Raw genomic sequence first — 18,362 nt, 5'->3', positions numbered from 1 at the left:
TTTCAATTTAGCATATTGGTGGCGCAGCTAGAGTCTATAGTCGCCTCCGCATTGCAACAATCGCCTGACCCTCTCCTCTGAGTCGATCTCCCCTCCGATCTCATCTCCGCCATTGACAAAGAGCCCAAGGTTGGTCGATCTAAACGGTGTGTTTTCTTTCTGTACTCATTATTACTCCAAATGTGATTTTAACTGTTCCCATTTATGAATTATCGTTAATTAATTATAACATAAAGTCTCTTTCGTTAGGTGTGCTGGGAGAAATTTGCAAGGTACTTTGAGGTGGAGCTGAAGGAGGTGAAGCTAAGAGATGGATACAATGTAATGGACCCTCAAAAAGCAGTTTAAATGGTAGACAGAGAGCACTATTTCTTTATTCGATTCTGAATCTGCATATTTTGTCTGTTTATATAATCTTATCTACTAATTTTGAAGATTAAATAACAATGCAACTATTAGATTACTAATATAAACATAATAGCAAAACTTAAGAAAGAACTCTCATGCTCATATAATGAATTAATCTGAACTTTATGTAGGTCAATGTTAGAAAGCAAAACCTAGACCATGCTCACAGATAGCTAAATAAAACACAATAAGTTTCCTTATTTTATTGAATATGCCTTTTGGATGAGCTAATGGCTTGATATCCAATTAATCCAAATTTATTCTGATGTGTGTATAATTCGCAGAACAGAATGATGGAGGCCCAGATTGTTTCACGTACTGTCAAGTCTCATGGAGTTAGAGTTGCAAGGACACACATGCATGATTGGCTGATACTTTTGCTTCTTGTGGTGATAATTGCCATACTCTTGCTTATGCAACCATTTTACCGTTTTGTTGGGAAGGATATGATGATTGATCTTAGATACCCCTTGAAAAGTAATAGAGTACCCTTTTGGGCAGTTCTAGTAAGTTTCCTGCATGGTTGTGCCTACTTTTCTTAAAATAAACCCTATAGTTTTAAGAATTTAATATTTGATTAATGATGGCCTTTCCTTTCCCTGGGACTATTAGTTGTATGCAGGTGTCTTTCCTTGGTGACATTTCTCATTGTCTATTACCGTAGAAATGATGTATATGACCAGTTTTAGCCACTCCAAACTTTCTTAATGTTTATATAACACCTCAATATCTTATCCATGTTTTAGGAAAATGAATATATATTCCCTTATGAGTGTTTGTAGGAGTTTTGACATGGGTGGTCATGACTGTTGTATATGCCAAATTTTTTGATAGAAGTGCCCTACAACTCATAAATTATGCAACTTCTACTGTTCCGTCACTGCAGGTTGGCAATAAAGAAGACATATATAAGCCAACAAATCTTCAATGAATTGATATTTTCTCATGGTCTTACTGATGCTTCTGTGGAAGCTTTCCGAGATTGTGCTCTACAGGTAAGACTTTGTGGGTGGTTTGAGCATTGAAGTCCTGATTATAATTAAGCAGCTTTACTTTGTTTAGTTCTTGATGGAGGCTTTCCGTTATAAAGTAGCCGCGTTATGTTTGTAGGTTGGTTTTGTTGGGTGAATATCCTGGAGTGAAGGTTAGTTGGATGGATGTTATTGCTTCACAAGGGTCGTCTTGTTTACTCTCTGTTGATCTTTGTGGTTCTGATGTCACAGATACTGGGTTGGACCTCTTAAAAGATTGTACCAACATCCAAGCATTAACCTTTAACTATTGTAACAAAATTTCAGAACTTGGGCTGAAGCACATTAGTGGTGATCCTTTATATTTTTTCCTATTACACGCAGCTAGCTTATTGTAAATTGTTGTGTTATAATTTTATCTTTTTATTATGATGGCCATTTCCATTAATTATATATTCTTTGTTAATGAGGCTGGCGATGTTTTTCTGTTTCCTTGATTTCTGTATGTTTATAAACTTCATCCAATCATCAGCCATGCTGCTTAAGTTTAATGTATGGGAATTTATATTCGTAAATTTTCTAAAACAGTTATTTAAAAGCTCCTTCTCAGCGATGATTAATGCCCGAATAAAAAAAAAAGTACTTATGGTATGTGCATGTTTATGTACTGCAAAAAGAGTCTGTGATGTGATTAAATTGGTGGTCTGTTTCGACCCTACTGTAAAACTATATATAATTAAAAAATGATTTTATTAAAACAAACACGATATGATAGTTTGTAATTGGATCAGTTCGTAGATAGATATTGTTTGCTTGTTATAGGTCTTTCTTGCCAATTTGTGAATTATCATATTTAAGATTGTGAGAGAAGGTTGTAGATTAAGTTGTGAACGAAACATTACTTATTACATGTAATACCCCTCATACTTTTTATGTTTTTATAAATAAGAAAAGTGGTACTACTCTTCTGAAGTTTATATATAAAACCAAGTATACAATTAAGGTGACATTTCCCCTTAATTAATGAATTAACTTCGTATTTTCACTTTTCAATCATAGTGTGCCATGTTACTGTATATACTAAGCTTTCGTGTATATAAACTTTGTTAGAGTAGCATTATTTAAATAAAAAATTGTGAAACAAATAATAATAAATATGCATTAGAACAAGTTAAAAAAAAAATCAGTTTTAATTAATATATATATATAAAAAGGCATTAGTTAGATGTTGGATATATCTACTCATATATAATACTTCGATTCACTACTATTAAACTACTAATCAACCAAAGTCAACTTTGATCTATCCATAATATAACACCAAATTAAAAATATTAGTAAATTTTTTATATAGATACAAAAACTTATTACTATAAAAAATATTATAACTTTATAAAGATGTAGTTATAAAAATTGTTATTTTGATTTTTGATTTTATAATTTATGTTTTTAGTAATATATATTAATTTATAATTTATGTTTTAATAGTATATATTAAAACTTCATTTTATTGTTTTAATAATCATTATTGCTGCAATTAAAACAAAAAGAAACGGAAGAAAATAATCCGAACGGAAATACAAGAAACTCCGATCATAATCATTATAATCACCCACTGTCACTTGGACTCGTTCCTCTCCTCAATCTTGACCGGAAACCCACCTTTCATCTTGGCCGTCAAATGCGCCACAAACTCCGGCTCAACACCCTCCTCTATCACCGGCACCACCTTAAACCTCTTCAAAACCCCACTTACTACTCTCTTCATTTGCAAGAACGCCATCTCCTTCCCTAAACAAATCCTCGGTCCTGCCTGAAACACCGGATATGTATATGAATCCCTCCCCACAAAGCTCCACGTGTCCTCTTCTTCCCTCTTCAACCACCTCTCTGGCTTGAACTCGCTCCAGTCTTTTCCCCACAGCTTCTCCATTCTCCCCATCGCGTACGGATGATACGCCACTCGCATGCCCTTCTTCACAACCGTCCCGTCCGGCAATACGTCGTCCTTCTCAGCAAACTTGGAGTCTACCGGTACGGGTGGGTAGAATCTCATGCTCTCACAAAGTGATGCGTGCGTGTACACCATGTCTTTGATGTCTTCGTAAACTAGTGTGTCTGATTTTTCTTTGATTTCCTTGAGAATTTCCTTTTCAGCTTCAGGGTTTTTTGAGATGAGCAAGAAGAACCACGTCAAAGCCGCTGATGTGGTGTCTCGGCCGGCGAGTGTGAAGCTGATGATTATATCAGTAACAAAGTCATCGTCGTATTGGCCTGAACTCAAGAATCGTGACAAAAGATCCATAGACTCACCAGGGTCTAGTTTCTTTTCTTTTATGATGTTCTTTGAGAATTCTCGGACTTCAGAAGCTGCAAGTTTTAGACGCTTTTCGGAGCCAATATTGAGAAGCCGTTTAATTTTCCAGATTATTGGTAAAGTCGCTCGAACTCTTTCGCTGCTTATTTTAACACCCTCGTCAAAAGCTTGTGCGAATTTGGCTTCTGGAAAAGATGGCAATAGATATTCCGGATCGTACCCGAAAGCGATCTTGCATATATTATCAAAAGCAAATCTTTGAAGAACATCTTGAAAATCGAGCACTTGTTTATTGGCAGCCGCCGTTTCAAGAATGGGAATAAGGCGATCGGAGAGTTCAGTTTCGACTACAGTTTCGACAAATTTACGGAGGGATTTGGTATTGAATTCGTGGCTGGAAATTTGTCTTTGAAACTTCCATTCTTCGCCGTCAATATTGAAAATACCATGACCCAAAAAGTCGAAGAGAGTTGATCGAAGTCTGTCGCCTTTTGGGTAATTGTAGAAGTTAGTTTTGAGGATGTGTTGGACATTAGCGGGATTGGCTGTCAAGATAGTGACCTGGCCTCCTAACCTCTGCAAGGTAAATGTTGCAGAAGGAACATTTTGCAGAATAGAAGTTACCCACTGGAGTAACTGGTTTTGGTTGGCTAGAAGTGAGAAAAAAGAGCCCACTATTGGGTAGGACTTTGGAAGAATTACATTAGTGGAAGGATATGAAGATGATGAACTTTTAGGTTTGGAATTTCTGGTTCTGGTTATGAGAAAGAAGACGAGTGAAGTGAAAATTAAAAGGAGAAATGAAGTAAGAAGATGAAGCGACATGGGTGATAAAAGATTAAAAATTTGCGATGAATATGAGTTTGATTAGATTTGGATGTGAAGAAAAGGGAGTAAAGTGTTGGGTTTATGAATAGGGAGAAAGTAATTGGAGATTATAAGGTCTGGTGGGGTCTAAACTTGGATATTGAGAATTTGAAATGTGAAAACAAAAAAATCATATTCATATTGATGAAAAGGGAAAACTAAAAGTAAAATAAATTATACGAATTTTCAATTAATATGAAAAGGAATCTGGGTTTCCCTTCTTTTCTAAAATATATATGCAAGAAACGTATGCAAGATCGTCACTCCCCTGCCACGTGTCTTTTTAAATTTTCTATTTTGATAAGTCACCTAAAATTGTCTAAACTTTAATTGAATTCAATCCTTTGATAGTGGAGACTGGAGAGTGGACCAAGGAAAGTTTTAAAAGTTAATTGTATTGAATTACGTTTTGATAATTTATTCATTCATTCATTTCTTATAAAATTGAATCAATTTATTATTTGTATAGTGAAGCACCACGTCATTGATATGAAATATTTATTACTAATTTTTTTTTCTTTTTTGATATATGAAGGCTTTCAATTGGTAGATACTAGATAGCAAAGATAAAAATATCATTGTTGTAAAAACCGAATCGGAGGGTAATCCGCTCTGATGATCGGGTTACGATTCAACCGGTCTAACCGATTGGACCGCAGGTTAGATCGGTGATATCATCACACATCATGTTGATGTCAGCATATTTTTAAACAAACAATTTTTTTTTTTTAGATTTTTATTTTTCAATAAGACAATAACCACTTCTATATGAATTGACTCATGTTATTGTACAATGTCAATGAGGTCCGAATTTTAAAAAAATCAGGACATCTACAGGAGAGACTAATTTTAAGAATGAAACTGGAAACTGAGCAGATTCCCACATTAACTTATTTCCACTACTTGGGTGATTACCAAAGCCAATCAAATAGATTTCCACATCAAAGCCAATCAAATAATTTCCACATGAAATTTGAGTTCCTTTACGTGTAAGAAATGGGTAAGATAAAACTAATAAACTTATCAATTTGAGATGACGAAAATATAGGTTTTAAAGAAAGGAGAATAAGTATACAATAAATTGGTAGTTATCATCTGTTATGCCTGGGAACCTAAGGTTGACGTGGCGCCCGGTTAGGTGCGAAAGATCAGACCTCGGGAAGAGTCTACTGACGTTCTGGCGCAGCCGTGTCGTGTGATCATGGTTGCACCCAGAACCTGCTTCTGTCAGAGTAGCGAGTGCACGTAAGCCCAGCCAGGAGTTGTAATGATCCCGCGTGTCCAATCCCTACAGCAAATCACGTGAATTACTCTAAAAGAAGGATTTGCATGGATCATCCCACCAACTTACAAATTCAGTGATCATTACCTCAATGCATCCCACTATAAATGGAGAACTCCTCTCTCATTAAGGGGATTCGCACATATTTACTCTTGATCAGTCTATCTCTCTCTCTCTAGATAAGACAATATTAGATACCTTGTATTACATTGTAAAGTCAGTCAGCTAACGCGACCTGACCCTTATCATTAATACAAACCTCAGTGGATGTAGAATTTGCTACCTTAGCATCCGAACCACTTTAAAACCCCTTTCTCATTGCATTTACTATCTTTTTCTTTTACTTTCACGTGTGCTTTTTGGACCAGTTCAACATCTCACACGTGCGTTTCGTTGGTGTCAAAATCACGCATCAACATCATCAATGCTTGTAAAAAAATTTGGGTCTTTTGTTACTTTCGTAAACCTGTGGATGCGTTGTTACGTCTATCAACTGTTTGAGAATAATGTAGTAACTGCCCAAATTTTAACAGCTAACATCATGTGTGAAGGAAATTTATTCTAAGAAAAATAGTACTGAACAAATCTTGCTTAAAAGGAAACTCATAAACTTGGCAGTATCCAGAAAAAAAGGTAACCGAAAATTGACATCCAGCAACAGCCAAGGGTCAAAAACAACAACTTATGATCAAAGATTCACTCAAGGTAAACAATAGTACTGTTAAAATACAACCACAACAGCTCTATAGATTGAAAAATGTAAAGGGTGTTAACTTAAATGTAAAGGGAGCGAGGAATGGCATTACTTGGATCGAGGAATGGAGCTGTCGTCAACGAATGGAGCTGTCGCCATTGATTTCCGGTGAGGGAGGAAGACGTCGTCGATTTCAGAGAGTTCAGATGCGATTTGGGTGGGATTTCAGAGAGACTAGAAGACAAAGTCGAAACCGTGAGAATTTTGGTAGAGATCAGAGTGTTGCTGAGAATTTTCGTGAGAAAAACTGAGAAAGATTGAAAGAGAAGAAGATGAGAAAGGGCTGCGTGACATTGTCGCGTATTAGGGATTGTTAAAATGTGGACCGGTTTTTCCGCTGGTTCTGTTGGACCGGCAGTTCACTGATATTATCCGGTTTTCAACCGGTTTAAAGCGGCTCACTGTGTAATAGCGGTTTTGAGGTTAACTCGAATCGGACACGTGACTGGTTCACGGTCCAACCGGTTGGACCGGCCGGTCCGGTCCGGTCCGGTTTTTAAAGCAGTAAAAAATATGTCTTAGGATAAAATTTATTATTATTATTATTATAGGAGAATTGAAACTGGAACTGGCCAGTTCTTGTTCCTAAACAAGTTTCGGTTTCGAGTACCTGAGAAAATTACAAAGTGGTCTCTAATAGTTTAAACATGACAAATAAACCCTTAAAAATTTATAAATATACCCCCACCTATTTACAGAAATTGCAAACACACCTTGTAGTAAAAATAACAATTGTTCCAACTTCCAAATGTTGTTCCTAAAATTAAAATTACATAACATTTTAAATATAAATAGCATAAGAACATCTCATGCTTCATGATCTGGAGAATTCTGAATGGATATTCCTTGTTGAACTTGAAATGCTCTAAACTCTACAAAATAAATACATAAAAGTCAATTAGTAATGTTGTGTATAGCTACCATACAAATTTATTAAGAATACCCATAATTGAGAAGAGATACTAAGAAACTGAAGAACTAAAAGTGCAGAGAGTAGCATCATACAGGTATATGTATATATCAACATAATTCACCTCAAGAAACTGGCAGTTCGAACCTTTTTCAACATATAATAACTACTAAAACACCAAGCAGGACACAAGTACACAAGGAGAGTATATAATAGATACATAAAATGAAAGCAAAGGAAAAATCGAACCCAAATAATATACAATTTCAAGAAGTTATGAAAAATGAAAAGGTAGTGAAAATAGATAGCCTTGTGAATAAGTTTTCAAAATCTAGGCTCCTTTTGGTTCACTGTTTAAAAGAGTATTCCATTTTTCCTATTTGGTTGGAACAGTGGAATACACATTATTTGGTACACTTTTCAAATAAAAAACTACCCAAAATAGTATTGAATCAATATTTTACTGTTGGAGAAAAGTTTCCCTGATTACTTTCTTGTCAAAGTTTGGCTTGGAAGGGAAGCAAAAGAGACCGAACACTGCCGAAGATTGCTAACAAAGAAAAGACTTGACAATAGTAGCAAATGGTGCTGAAGAATGTCAAGAATAGATAGAGATAAAAGGATACTTTTTGTATTACTTGTATATTTGTAATGTGTACAAGAACCTATATATACAATGGCTAGAAGTGTAATAAAGGAAATACAATAATACAGTAATGGAAATACAATAAAATCTTAATTACAAAATATTATAGTAATCAATCAATTAGCACATTATCAGTAATTGCTTAATTCCAGCATGAATACCTTCAACATTCCATATTTCATCACTCCCCCTCAAGCTGATGGTTTATATATATATAAAACTACAAGCTTGTGTAATAAATATGAATGTTGACGACTACATAAAGGCTTTGTAAAAATGTCTGCTAGTTGTTCTGAAGTTTGAATGTGCATGGTTTTGATGATCCCTTTTTGAATCGTTTCCCTAATAAAGTGGCAGTCAATCTTTATATGCTTAGTCCTTTCATAGAATACTGGATTTGTTGCGATGTCGTTAGCCGTTTTATTGTCACCGTCTAAAGTAACATGTTTTCCTGTTTGCACCCCTAAATCTTTCAGTAATTCAAGAATCTAAACAATCTCATAAGTTGTTTTAGCCATGACCTGATATTCTGCTTCTGCTGAGGAAAATGATATCATTGACTGCTTCTTTGTTTTCCATGATATCAGAGACCCTCCAATTTTCATGTAGAACCTGTTGAGGGATTTTCTTGTCATAGGACATGTTCCCCAATCTGAATCACAATATGCCGTGATTTCCAAATTTCCATCTCGTGGTAAAAGGAGTCCTAAGCCAGGACATCCTTTTAAGTATTTTAGTACCTTGATTGCCACATCCATATGAGACTACTTTGGCCCATGCATGAATTGGCTTAGTATGTGGACAACGTAGCTTATGTTAGGTCTTGTCATGGTGAGATAAATAAGTCTTCCTACAAGCCTTTGATAATGAGATGGGTCATTTAATAAAGGATCATCTTCTAAGGGTGTTGTCTCATGGTCGTATTGTTGGGATGTGAGTTTAGTGTTTTGTTCTACAAAAATAATGTTGGGCTTGCACACTGATAAACCATAGTCAGATACAAGCTCTAGAACATATTTTCTTTGACTTAATTAGAGATAACCCTGCTGGAGATCGTGCAATTTCAATGCTCAAGAAATACTTTGGCTCTCCCAGATCTTTTATATGAAAATGTTTATTGAGATGCTCTTTAAGGGTACGAATGTCATCCTCATTATTTTCGGTGATCAAGATATCATCAATATAAATAATAAGAGTAATGAAGGTAGTACCTTTGAACCATGTGAAAAGAAAGTAGTCATGCCTGGATTGAATGAAACCCATAGTTCTTAGTGCCTTTGTGAATTTTGCATTCCATTGGCGAGATGCTTGTTTCAAACCATACAAGGACTTGCGCAGACGACATACCATATTCTCCCCTTGTCTGTAAAGCTTGGGAGGAAGATCCATATAAACTTCCTCATGAAGATCCCTATGAAGGAATGCATTATAAACACCCATCTAATGAAGTGTCCAGTTGCGTAATGCAACAACCGAGAGAAAATCCCGTACAGTAACATGCTTGGCTATGGGGGAAAAGGTGTCTTGGCAGTCAAACCCTTCTTGCTAAGTAAAGCCTTTGGTAACGAGACGGGCTTTGTATCGTTCTATTGAACCATCGGCATGATGCTTAATCTTGTAAACCTATTTGCAGCCAATAGGTTTATGGTGAGAGGGACGAGGAACAAGATCCCAAGTATGATTCTGAGAAAGAGCATTGACTTCGTATGTCGTGGCCTGATGCCAATGTGCATGAGGAATTACATCAGAACAGCAAGAGGGCTCTTACTGGACGGAAATCTAACATAATTAGAGGTGGGATAACGAGTGCCTGTGGTAGGCTAGATAGTGGGACAAACATAATCTACTGTCCAAATAAGAGGGTTGATGGCCTTTGTAGATCTGTGTTGAATGGGATTAGAAACCTCAATGGGGTTGTCCATAGGTGGAGATGGGCTGACATGCGGACTATTTGTAAGAGAAGGACAGGTGGATTTGATTCTGAGCTTGTAATGGAAGGTCCTATATTAGTAATGGGATGCATGGTAAAATGTGGTCCTTGGGGAGATGATTCTGAGGGATCTTCCAAAAATGAGGAAGATGACAGAAAGTCACTGCCATAAGTGGTGCTATCCATAAAAGGAAATGAGTCTTCATGAAAAATTACATCTCGAGATACCAAGAACTTGGTTGAAACAAGATCATATAGGCGATAGCTTTTCTGATGCATTGGGTAGCCCATAAATACACATTGAGTTGCCCATAGAGAAAATTTGTCATGTCCCCTAAGATTAGTGGAATAACACAAACATCCAAAAACTCGAAGATGATCAACTACAATGTTCTGAAAACAGGACCGAAACGTTCGGTCGGACAGGTTCGACCGGTAGCCGGTGGCATATCCGGTTTGGTATCCTCTGAAAACTGTTATTTTCAATCAAATCGGATTGAGCTGCGGTTGCACCGTCGGAATAGTGCCGAATCGCGGTCTAATCGTAACTCAATCTCGTTGAATTCTGACATCGTTCAAGGGAGAAAAAAGCACCATTAGACTTGACGACATCTCCACGACAAAACCCAGCCATTTTCAATGGCCATCGTCTAGCCTTCATTGCTCGCCGTCTACCTAAAGTTCATGCGACCGTCGGACTTTTTTCTTGATTCCAACGAGTTCCGGCGCCGATGGAACTCCCTAGCACTACCATCAGATTAGCCGACACCTATACATTAAAAGCCCCATGATTCCAAACTTCGATTGGCCGTCGATCGTCGCTGCTACCACCATCACCAGTCTCTTCACGCAATAGGGGTATTTTGGACAGATTTCAAACCTTAAGGGAGTATTATAGGGGTGTTTTTGATGAATTTCAAACATTTAGGGACTACAATATAATTTTAGAGAATACGATCCAACTGACCGATCTAATCGGTCAAACCAGAAACTGGGCCTTTGAACGGGTCATAGTCCAATCCGGTTTTTGGAATATTGATCAACTGTCGGTGGTTTGCCAAATAGGAGCTCATAGGGTGTCTAACCATTTAGAATTTGACTCAGCATCAGAGTGATCAAGTAGGTTGCCGTGACCACACAGTCGGCCCAAAAGGTAATAGGTATATGAGCTTGGTGTTTTAAGACACGGGCAACTTCTAGGACATGTCTATGTTTTCGTTCAACTATACCAATTTGTTGGGGAGTATAGACACAAAAACTTTCATGAATAATGCCAAGAGATGAAAATAGATTAGAACATTGAGTGTTAAAAAATTTCCGGGCATTATTAGTTCAAATACATTGAACTGAAAGGTTAAACTGGGTTTGGACCATGGACAAAAAATTTCTAATACGAGTGAGAGTCTGTGTTTTGGATTGCATGAAAAATATTTAGTTTTCCCGAGAGAAGTCATCAACAATGGTTAGAAAGTATCTAGAGCCATCGTGATTAGGTGTGTGATAGAGACCCCAAATGTCCAGATGAATTAAAGAAAAAATACGTGTGGTGGAGGATGTGTGTTTGGGAAATGTGGTATGTGATTGTTTTGCAATAGGACAAACAAGAGAATTAGGTTGAGGGATAGATGCACTATGACCTAGACGTTGATGCAAAGTAAAAGAAGTTTTATTAATGTTTATATTACAATTGGAGATTTTATTTGGAGTAACACAAGACATAGAATTTTGTGCATCAGAATCACATATCCAATAATATAAACCATGACGTACATTACCCGAACCCATCAGTTGCCCAATTAAACAATCCTAAAACTCACATACATACATTATCTTGGCATAGTTTAGAGACAGAGATAAGATTAAAACGGAAAGCTGGTACAAATAAAACATCATGAAGGACTAAGTGTGTGGTAAGTTGGACAATGCCTAATTGGGTAGCAGGAGCAATGGAACCATTGGGTATACGAACAGATGTGGAAGATTTAGTAGATGTGTGGGAGTAATGTTTAAGATTACAAACAATGTGGTCACTAGTCCTTGACTCGATTATTCAAATATCATCTTTAATTAAATTGAAACAAAAAGATGTACCTACATAGGATGTGCTGTTGGCCTGGGGATTTTGATTAAGCATTTGTAGAATCTGGTGATATTGTTCTTGGTTGAAAACAGAAGCGGCAACATTATTCCCAAAATTGACAGTTTGACTCACTTGATTAGCTCTGGCAGGACCAAATCTATAGTTTTGAGGGCGACCATGTAATTTCTAACATGTTTCCTAGGTGTGGTTTCTCCATTTGCAATTATTGCAATAGTGATATTTATTGGATTTGGAAGGCCTATGTGAGGAAAAAGAGTTTTTTGTGTGGGCTGAGTTATTAGTGAAGTTTGGGTCGAGTGCAAAATTTTGCATAGGTGAGGGATGAGGCCCATTTGGCCTAATTGGATTAGAGCCTTTGGATGTGAAGAGATGATCTGAGCCATTCAAAGCCCCATATAAATTAAGAGTTTCTCCCCCAATTTGCCCTAGCCTCTCGGTGCCCCTTTTTCCAATCTCCTATCTATTTTCACTCCCCATGGGCTGCTGTAACGCCCCACTTGAGATACATAGCCATTGTTTATGGTATGGCCTAAAGGGTTACTGAATGGCTCCTAAATGAGTTTGTATATTATTCATGTTGTTTGGTTGGCCCTTGGTTGAGTTTATGTTTTGGGTTTGATTGAGTGTTTACCTTGGAATTGATCAAGACTTGGCGGATTTTGGAGTTGTAGCCTTCGCCGGGGCGAGGAAGAAGCTTCGCCGCGATGACGTCGGCTCTAAATTTGCAATGTCGATTTTGTAATTCTTCGCCGGGGTGACAAAGAATCCTTCGCCGCGGCGAAAGGCCGGCTGAGTTTTTGTTTGAGTTTCTAGAGAATTCTTTCCTAAGGGCAAAATGACCATTTTACCTCTAATTAGCAAGAAAAGTGGGGAGTAAAATGTAAGAGAATTTTATGGAGAATATGTTAGAGTGGGGGTGTGAGTGTAATGGATCAAAGGTCAATGATGAAATTTTCAAGAAAGAGCAAGGGCAATATGGGAATGAATGAATATATTTTGAGCTAAAAAGGGTTAAGTGTAATAAACCCTTTCATTTCACCCATTTCCACCGTCTCTTCATCCCTCATTTTCTCTCAATTCCTCACTCAATCTTCCAAGGGAATTTTGAGAGTTTTGAGTTGGAATTTGACAAAGAATTGATCCTAAGCAAGAAGAGGTAAGAATCCCTACTCTAGATATGAGTTTTATTTATGTAAGGGTTAAGTTCTTACTAAGTTTATGCTTAGGAAATAAGGAAAAGCTAAGGTCCAACAAGAGGAGAGAGCTTTAGTGAAGACTACTCATGTATGAGGTAAGTAAATCCAACTCAAGTTAAAGTTTAAACAATCTTTGAGTAGAGATTTCTTTATGCGTGTATATATGATGCTTGCTGAGAAATTGAGTAGAGATATATGTCTACTTGTTGAGAAATTGAGTTAAGATGAGTATTCATGTTGTGTTTGTTGGATATGCTTCCTTCATGAGAAGTGTTGATGTGTGATGAGTTTGAGATGAAATTGGAGGAGATTGAGTAAATTTTTGGGGAGTGTTCTTCTATGATAGGAATTATGTCCATAGAAGGGGGTTTCTTCTCATTTTGGATGGTTAAAAAGAGAAATAGAATTGTAGTTAGAGAGGAGTTTTTGTATGCACATGAGATGTTTGATGAAATGCCGAAGAGAAGCATGAGTATGAGTAGAGAACCTTAATTCTTGCAACATTGCATGTTGGCATTTCTTGAGTGCATTAATGAGCATGAGCCATCCATATGCATTGGTTATGCATTGAGAAATAGCTTGGGAAAGAGTAGAGAATTTTGAGTATAAGTTACACTATGAGTAATAGATTAAGAAAAAGTAGAGAACTTTGTGAATAGACTACTCTAAGAGTTAAGCTATACTATGAGTACTAGCTTGAGAAAGAGATGAGTATTAGCTTGAGCAAGAGTAGAGATCTTTGTGAATAAACTACTCTAAGAGCAAAAGAAGAGAATAGAGTAGGTTGTGCGATGGGGAACCCGTGAGTGATGAGTAAAGTCACGAGAGTGGGTGCTTTGTGATCCCCAGTCGTGCCTCTGGTTAGATGGGATTGTGACCGTCACTAAGAGTGGAACATGAGGTTACAGCCGTGCCTCCGGTAAGATGGGGCCGTGACATTCAGAGAGAGAGAGAATACACTCATGTGGCTAAGGGTTCCGAATCCATGCATGACCGAGTCCGATCGGAAAATAATGAGTAGAATGGTCACGAGAGTGGGTTGGTGCTTTGTGATCTCCACCCGGCTGTGCCTCCGGTAAGATAAGGCCGTAACATACAAGTGAGAAAGAATGAACAAACATGAGAAAGAATAAAGAGAGACAATAAGTAGGGTTACGAAGAGTGGGATGAGTACCCAACCGTGCTTTCGGTAAGATGAGGCCATGACCTACAACAGAAGTTAACAGAGAAGAGTTATGAGAAAGAGAGACAGAAAGAGAATTAGTGGAAGTCACGTGAAGCGGGAGAAGTCCCGGCCGTGCCTCCGGTAAGATGGGGTCGTGACATTTAAGGAGAGAGTTAGTAAAAAAGAATTATGAGAAATAAGAAAGAGATAATAGAGAGAATTAAAGAATGAGAAAGCTTGAGAAAGAATGAGATAGAATGAGAGAGTATGAGAAAGAATGAGAGAGTTTTAGCTAGTAAGAATAGAGAGTAGAAGAAAGAAACATGCAGTTCTTTTGCATTTATTGTATGTACATCTCATACATGCATGCACCATGATTTCTTCCGTGGTTAGTGAGAGTATGATGAGAATAAGAGAGAACCATGATTTTCCTTCATGGTGAGTATGATCAGAATAAGAGAGAACCATGATTTCCTTCATGGTGAGCAAGAATAAGAGAAAAAGAACAGAGAATAAGAGCAGAGAGAAAGAAAGAATAAAAACAGCAGAATAGAGTTAAAGGAGAATAAAAATATTAGAAAGAAAGAGAAAAACAGTGAGAATTAGAACTAGCAGAACGGTAGAGTAAGGAAAGAACCAAAGAGTGAGTTGCGGGGACAGGTAGTAGAGGATTTACTTACTGAGCATTGTTGTGCTCACCCCGTTGTTCTTCCCTGTTTTGCAGGAAATAGAAGCAGCGGTCTGATGGACGTCGAGGAGTGGAGAGTATTGGCACCACTGTCTACCAGCTATGATATTTTGTATTAATTAGAAAGCTTTTAATACGTAGTATTTTGTATTTGTAAAGAATTATATTTTATGAGTAAAGAAAAATTTTGAGCCCACTTTCTTTCATACATTATGTATATCTATAATTTACATAGTATATATTATAAGAATAGTAGTAGAGAGCAGGTGTTACAGCTGCTGTCATTGGTGAGCTACAGCAAAGGTAGAAGCCTCTGTACCTGTGTGAGATTCAGACGAAGCCGATCTTTGGCTTTTGTCTTGTATCGCCAATTGATAAGTTTGGCGGAGAGATGGCGCTGACAAAGTGGCGAGCATTTGAGTACGAAATGGAAGAAAGTTGTCATTCAACCCGATGAGAAAATAAATCAAGCGGTTTTGATCCTTAACCCTCTTGATTTGTTGAAGAATCGCGAAGGACCCCTTAAAAGGTTCTTCAACCATATCAAGCTCATTCCAAATTGTCGAAAGGCGATTGAAATATGTAGTCATCAGCAGATTGTTTTGCTTGATCTCAATGAGATTTTTACGTAAAGTAAAGATATTGGCAAGGTCTAATTGATCATACATTTCATGAAAATTTGCACACGTTTCTTGGGCATTCTCGATTTGAGGAAGGCCAACAACAATCTCCTAGGTCAAGGAGTTGCGAAGCCATGCACAGACTAGGGTGTTACACTGAGTCCAGTGTTGAGAAAATGAAGGATCATCTGGTTGTGGAAGGGTTCCATCGATGAACCCTTCCTTATTTTTGGTTTTGAGGGCACATCAAAAATCTTTGGCCCACGTGGCATAATTTTGAGATCTAGCCAGAGGTTGTTTCACGAGTACCAGCTTGGAGCCGTCCGATACCGACGAGAAAAGGGGATCCCTTGGTTCCGATTGATTTTGGGTGGCTGGAAGGATTTGGAATATCGGGTAAGGATTCTAACCCATTGGTTTAGGATTCTGAACCATATACCCAAAAGGGATTGGGCTTATTTGGGCATTGGATTCGGTTTAGTAGTGTGGGCCTGTTTGGTGGGTTTGAGTCTTTTGTTGATGTGGGCCTGTTTGGTTAGTTGGGTTTGTGTGGGGTGGCTTATTTGTGGTTGTGGACTCTAATATCTCTAGCCCTAATAGAGTTTGGGTTTGATCCATTGTTGGGCGTGGGTTTGTGTTTACAGATTTGGGTTTGGGTGGAAAAGAAAACTAATCCTATTGCCTTGTGTTTGCAGGTGTTGGGAACAACGACTTAAGAGAGGATTGTTGAGGAGGAAGCAATAATGCTTTGATACCATGTAAAAGTTTGGATTGGAAGGGAAGCAAAAGAGACAGAACACTGCCGAAGATTGCTAACAAAGAAAAGACTTGACAATAATAGCAAATGTTACTAAAGAATGTCAAGAACAGATAGAGAGAAAAGAATACTTTTTGTATTACTTGTATATTTGTAATGTTTACAACAACCTATTTATACAATGGTTGTAAGTGTAATAAAGGAAATACAATAATACAGTAATGGAAATACAATAAAATCTTAATTACAAAATATTATAGCAATCAATCAATTAGCACATTATCAGTAATTGATTAATTCCAGCATGAATATCTTTAGCATTCCATATTTCATCATTTTTCTCTTACACCTGCTCATCATGTTCATTATCATATCCTTAAGGGTGCGGTTGCATCTTTCAGCTACACCATTCTGTTCAAGAGTCTCATGCATTGTGTACTAAGGGACAATTCCACAATCTTGTAAGAATTTGGCAAATAATCCATCTGTTATCCTACATCATTGTGTTTGCCATAATACTTTCCACTCGATTAGATCTTATCACCTTGATGACTTTCCCAGTTTGTTTCTCAACTTTAGTCTTGAAAATTTTAAACTTCTTAATAGCACTTGACTTCTCCTTAATCAGAAAGACGTAACCATATCGGGAAAAATATCAATGAATGTGACAAAATATCTATTACTGCATAAGATGGTTGAGTATGGTCCACTAACATCTGTGTAAATGATTTGAGTAGTAGGAAAAATGGTAAATTACGATACCCACTAATAATTGCACAACTTGCATGTATCCTCTGTCAAGCTAAGGTAAGCTCACGAGTCGCTCGAGTCGAGTATTAGGAAGCTCAAATGCAGCTTGACTTGACCTCGAGCCGAGCCCGAGCTACTCGCAAGTGGCTAAGCTCGCTTGACACCTCTATCCACCACTCGTTATCATGTTATTTTCTTATTCTCATCCCTTGTATGGGTTTTCTACAACTCCAAGGACGGACCCAAAATGTATTGTTATAGGGGGCAAGTACTAAGTACTATTCAATGGCATGAGTCAAGAAATGAAAAATAATGGTTTTGGAATAATAGAAAAGGGGAATGGAACTTATAAGAAGCACCTTGAGAGAAAAGAGAAGGATGTGTTTAATGAAAAAGAGTTGAGAGTTGGTTCTGTTTTTAGGCGAGTGAGATTAATTAGCAAAGTGAATTATACAAAATTAGAAAATAAAATAGGACATCTACAATGAGAAATTAGTGAAAAAAATTGTTCAATAAAAAAAAATGTTGATTCTACCTTTAGACGAGTGGAATGGGTCGATTTGCAAAATAAGTTATACGAAATTAGAAAAAAAAAAAAAAATTGAGTGGGGTCAAATCCCCCACTCATGTCTAGGGGTGAGCACGGATAATAGGTAGAACCGGAACCTACCCAGAATCGACACTGTGTAGGTAGGTTTCGGTTCTGGTTCTTACATGTGGAGGAACCGAAACCGGAATCGAAACCTGAAAAAAATAACCTGTAGCGGGTACCCAGCTTGGAACTTACAGCGGGTACCTAGCTTGGAACCTGGGCTAAAATAATGGGGGGTCTATTGTAATTTTACATATAAAAAAATTAAAATGGAAAAAGTTAAATTTTTACAATAACCTAATTAAATAAATATACAATTATACTTATTACATATAAACTACACCATATAAAAAACTTTAATATATTATAATATATGAATATTAAAGTTTTGATTAATTAAGTGTATAA

General features: G+C 37.2%; 1 protein-coding gene and 1 long non-coding RNA gene across 5 annotated transcripts; one reads left to right on the top strand and one right to left on the bottom strand.

Moving 5' to 3' along the window:
• Positions 1-38: 38 nt before the first annotated feature.
• Positions 39-1,424, top strand: LOC116135364. 4 transcript variants are annotated; one of them, XR_004128885.1, is made up of 4 exons: positions 39-129; positions 250-351; positions 693-914; positions 1,295-1,424. It is a non-coding gene; the product is annotated as an uncharacterized LOC116135364 (long non-coding RNA). The 4 variants fall into 4 exon arrangements; XR_004128884.1 differs by having other exon boundaries at positions 58-146; positions 693-797; XR_004128877.1 differs by having other exon boundaries at positions 58-146.
• Positions 1,425-2,924: 1,500 nt separating this feature from the next.
• LOC116135832 (cytochrome P450 94A2-like) lies at positions 2,925-4,624 on the bottom strand. The gene has a single exon (XM_031421548.1). The coding sequence runs from the start codon at positions 4,519-4,521 to the stop codon at positions 2,998-3,000; it is 1,524 nt and encodes a 507-aa protein (XP_031277408.1). The 5' UTR covers positions 4,522-4,624; the 3' UTR covers positions 2,925-2,997.
• Between the last annotated feature and the right edge of the window lie 13,738 nt (positions 4,625-18,362).

Source organism: Pistacia vera, unplaced genomic scaffold (assembly GCF_008641045.1).
Source record: "Pistacia vera cultivar Batoury unplaced genomic scaffold, PisVer_v2 Contig109, whole genome shotgun sequence".
NCBI classification, from domain to species: domain Eukaryota; kingdom Viridiplantae; phylum Streptophyta; class Magnoliopsida; order Sapindales; family Anacardiaceae; genus Pistacia; species Pistacia vera.
Note: the sequence above shows the minus strand (reverse complement) of the source record. Positions and strands in the feature narration are given on the sequence as shown.

What these genes read in the sequence shown, in the direction of transcription:
- LOC116135832 (XM_031421548.1), bottom strand. Translation starts at nt 4,521, where the DNA reads ATGTCGCTTCATCTTCTTACTTCATTTCTCCTTTTAATTTTCACTTCA.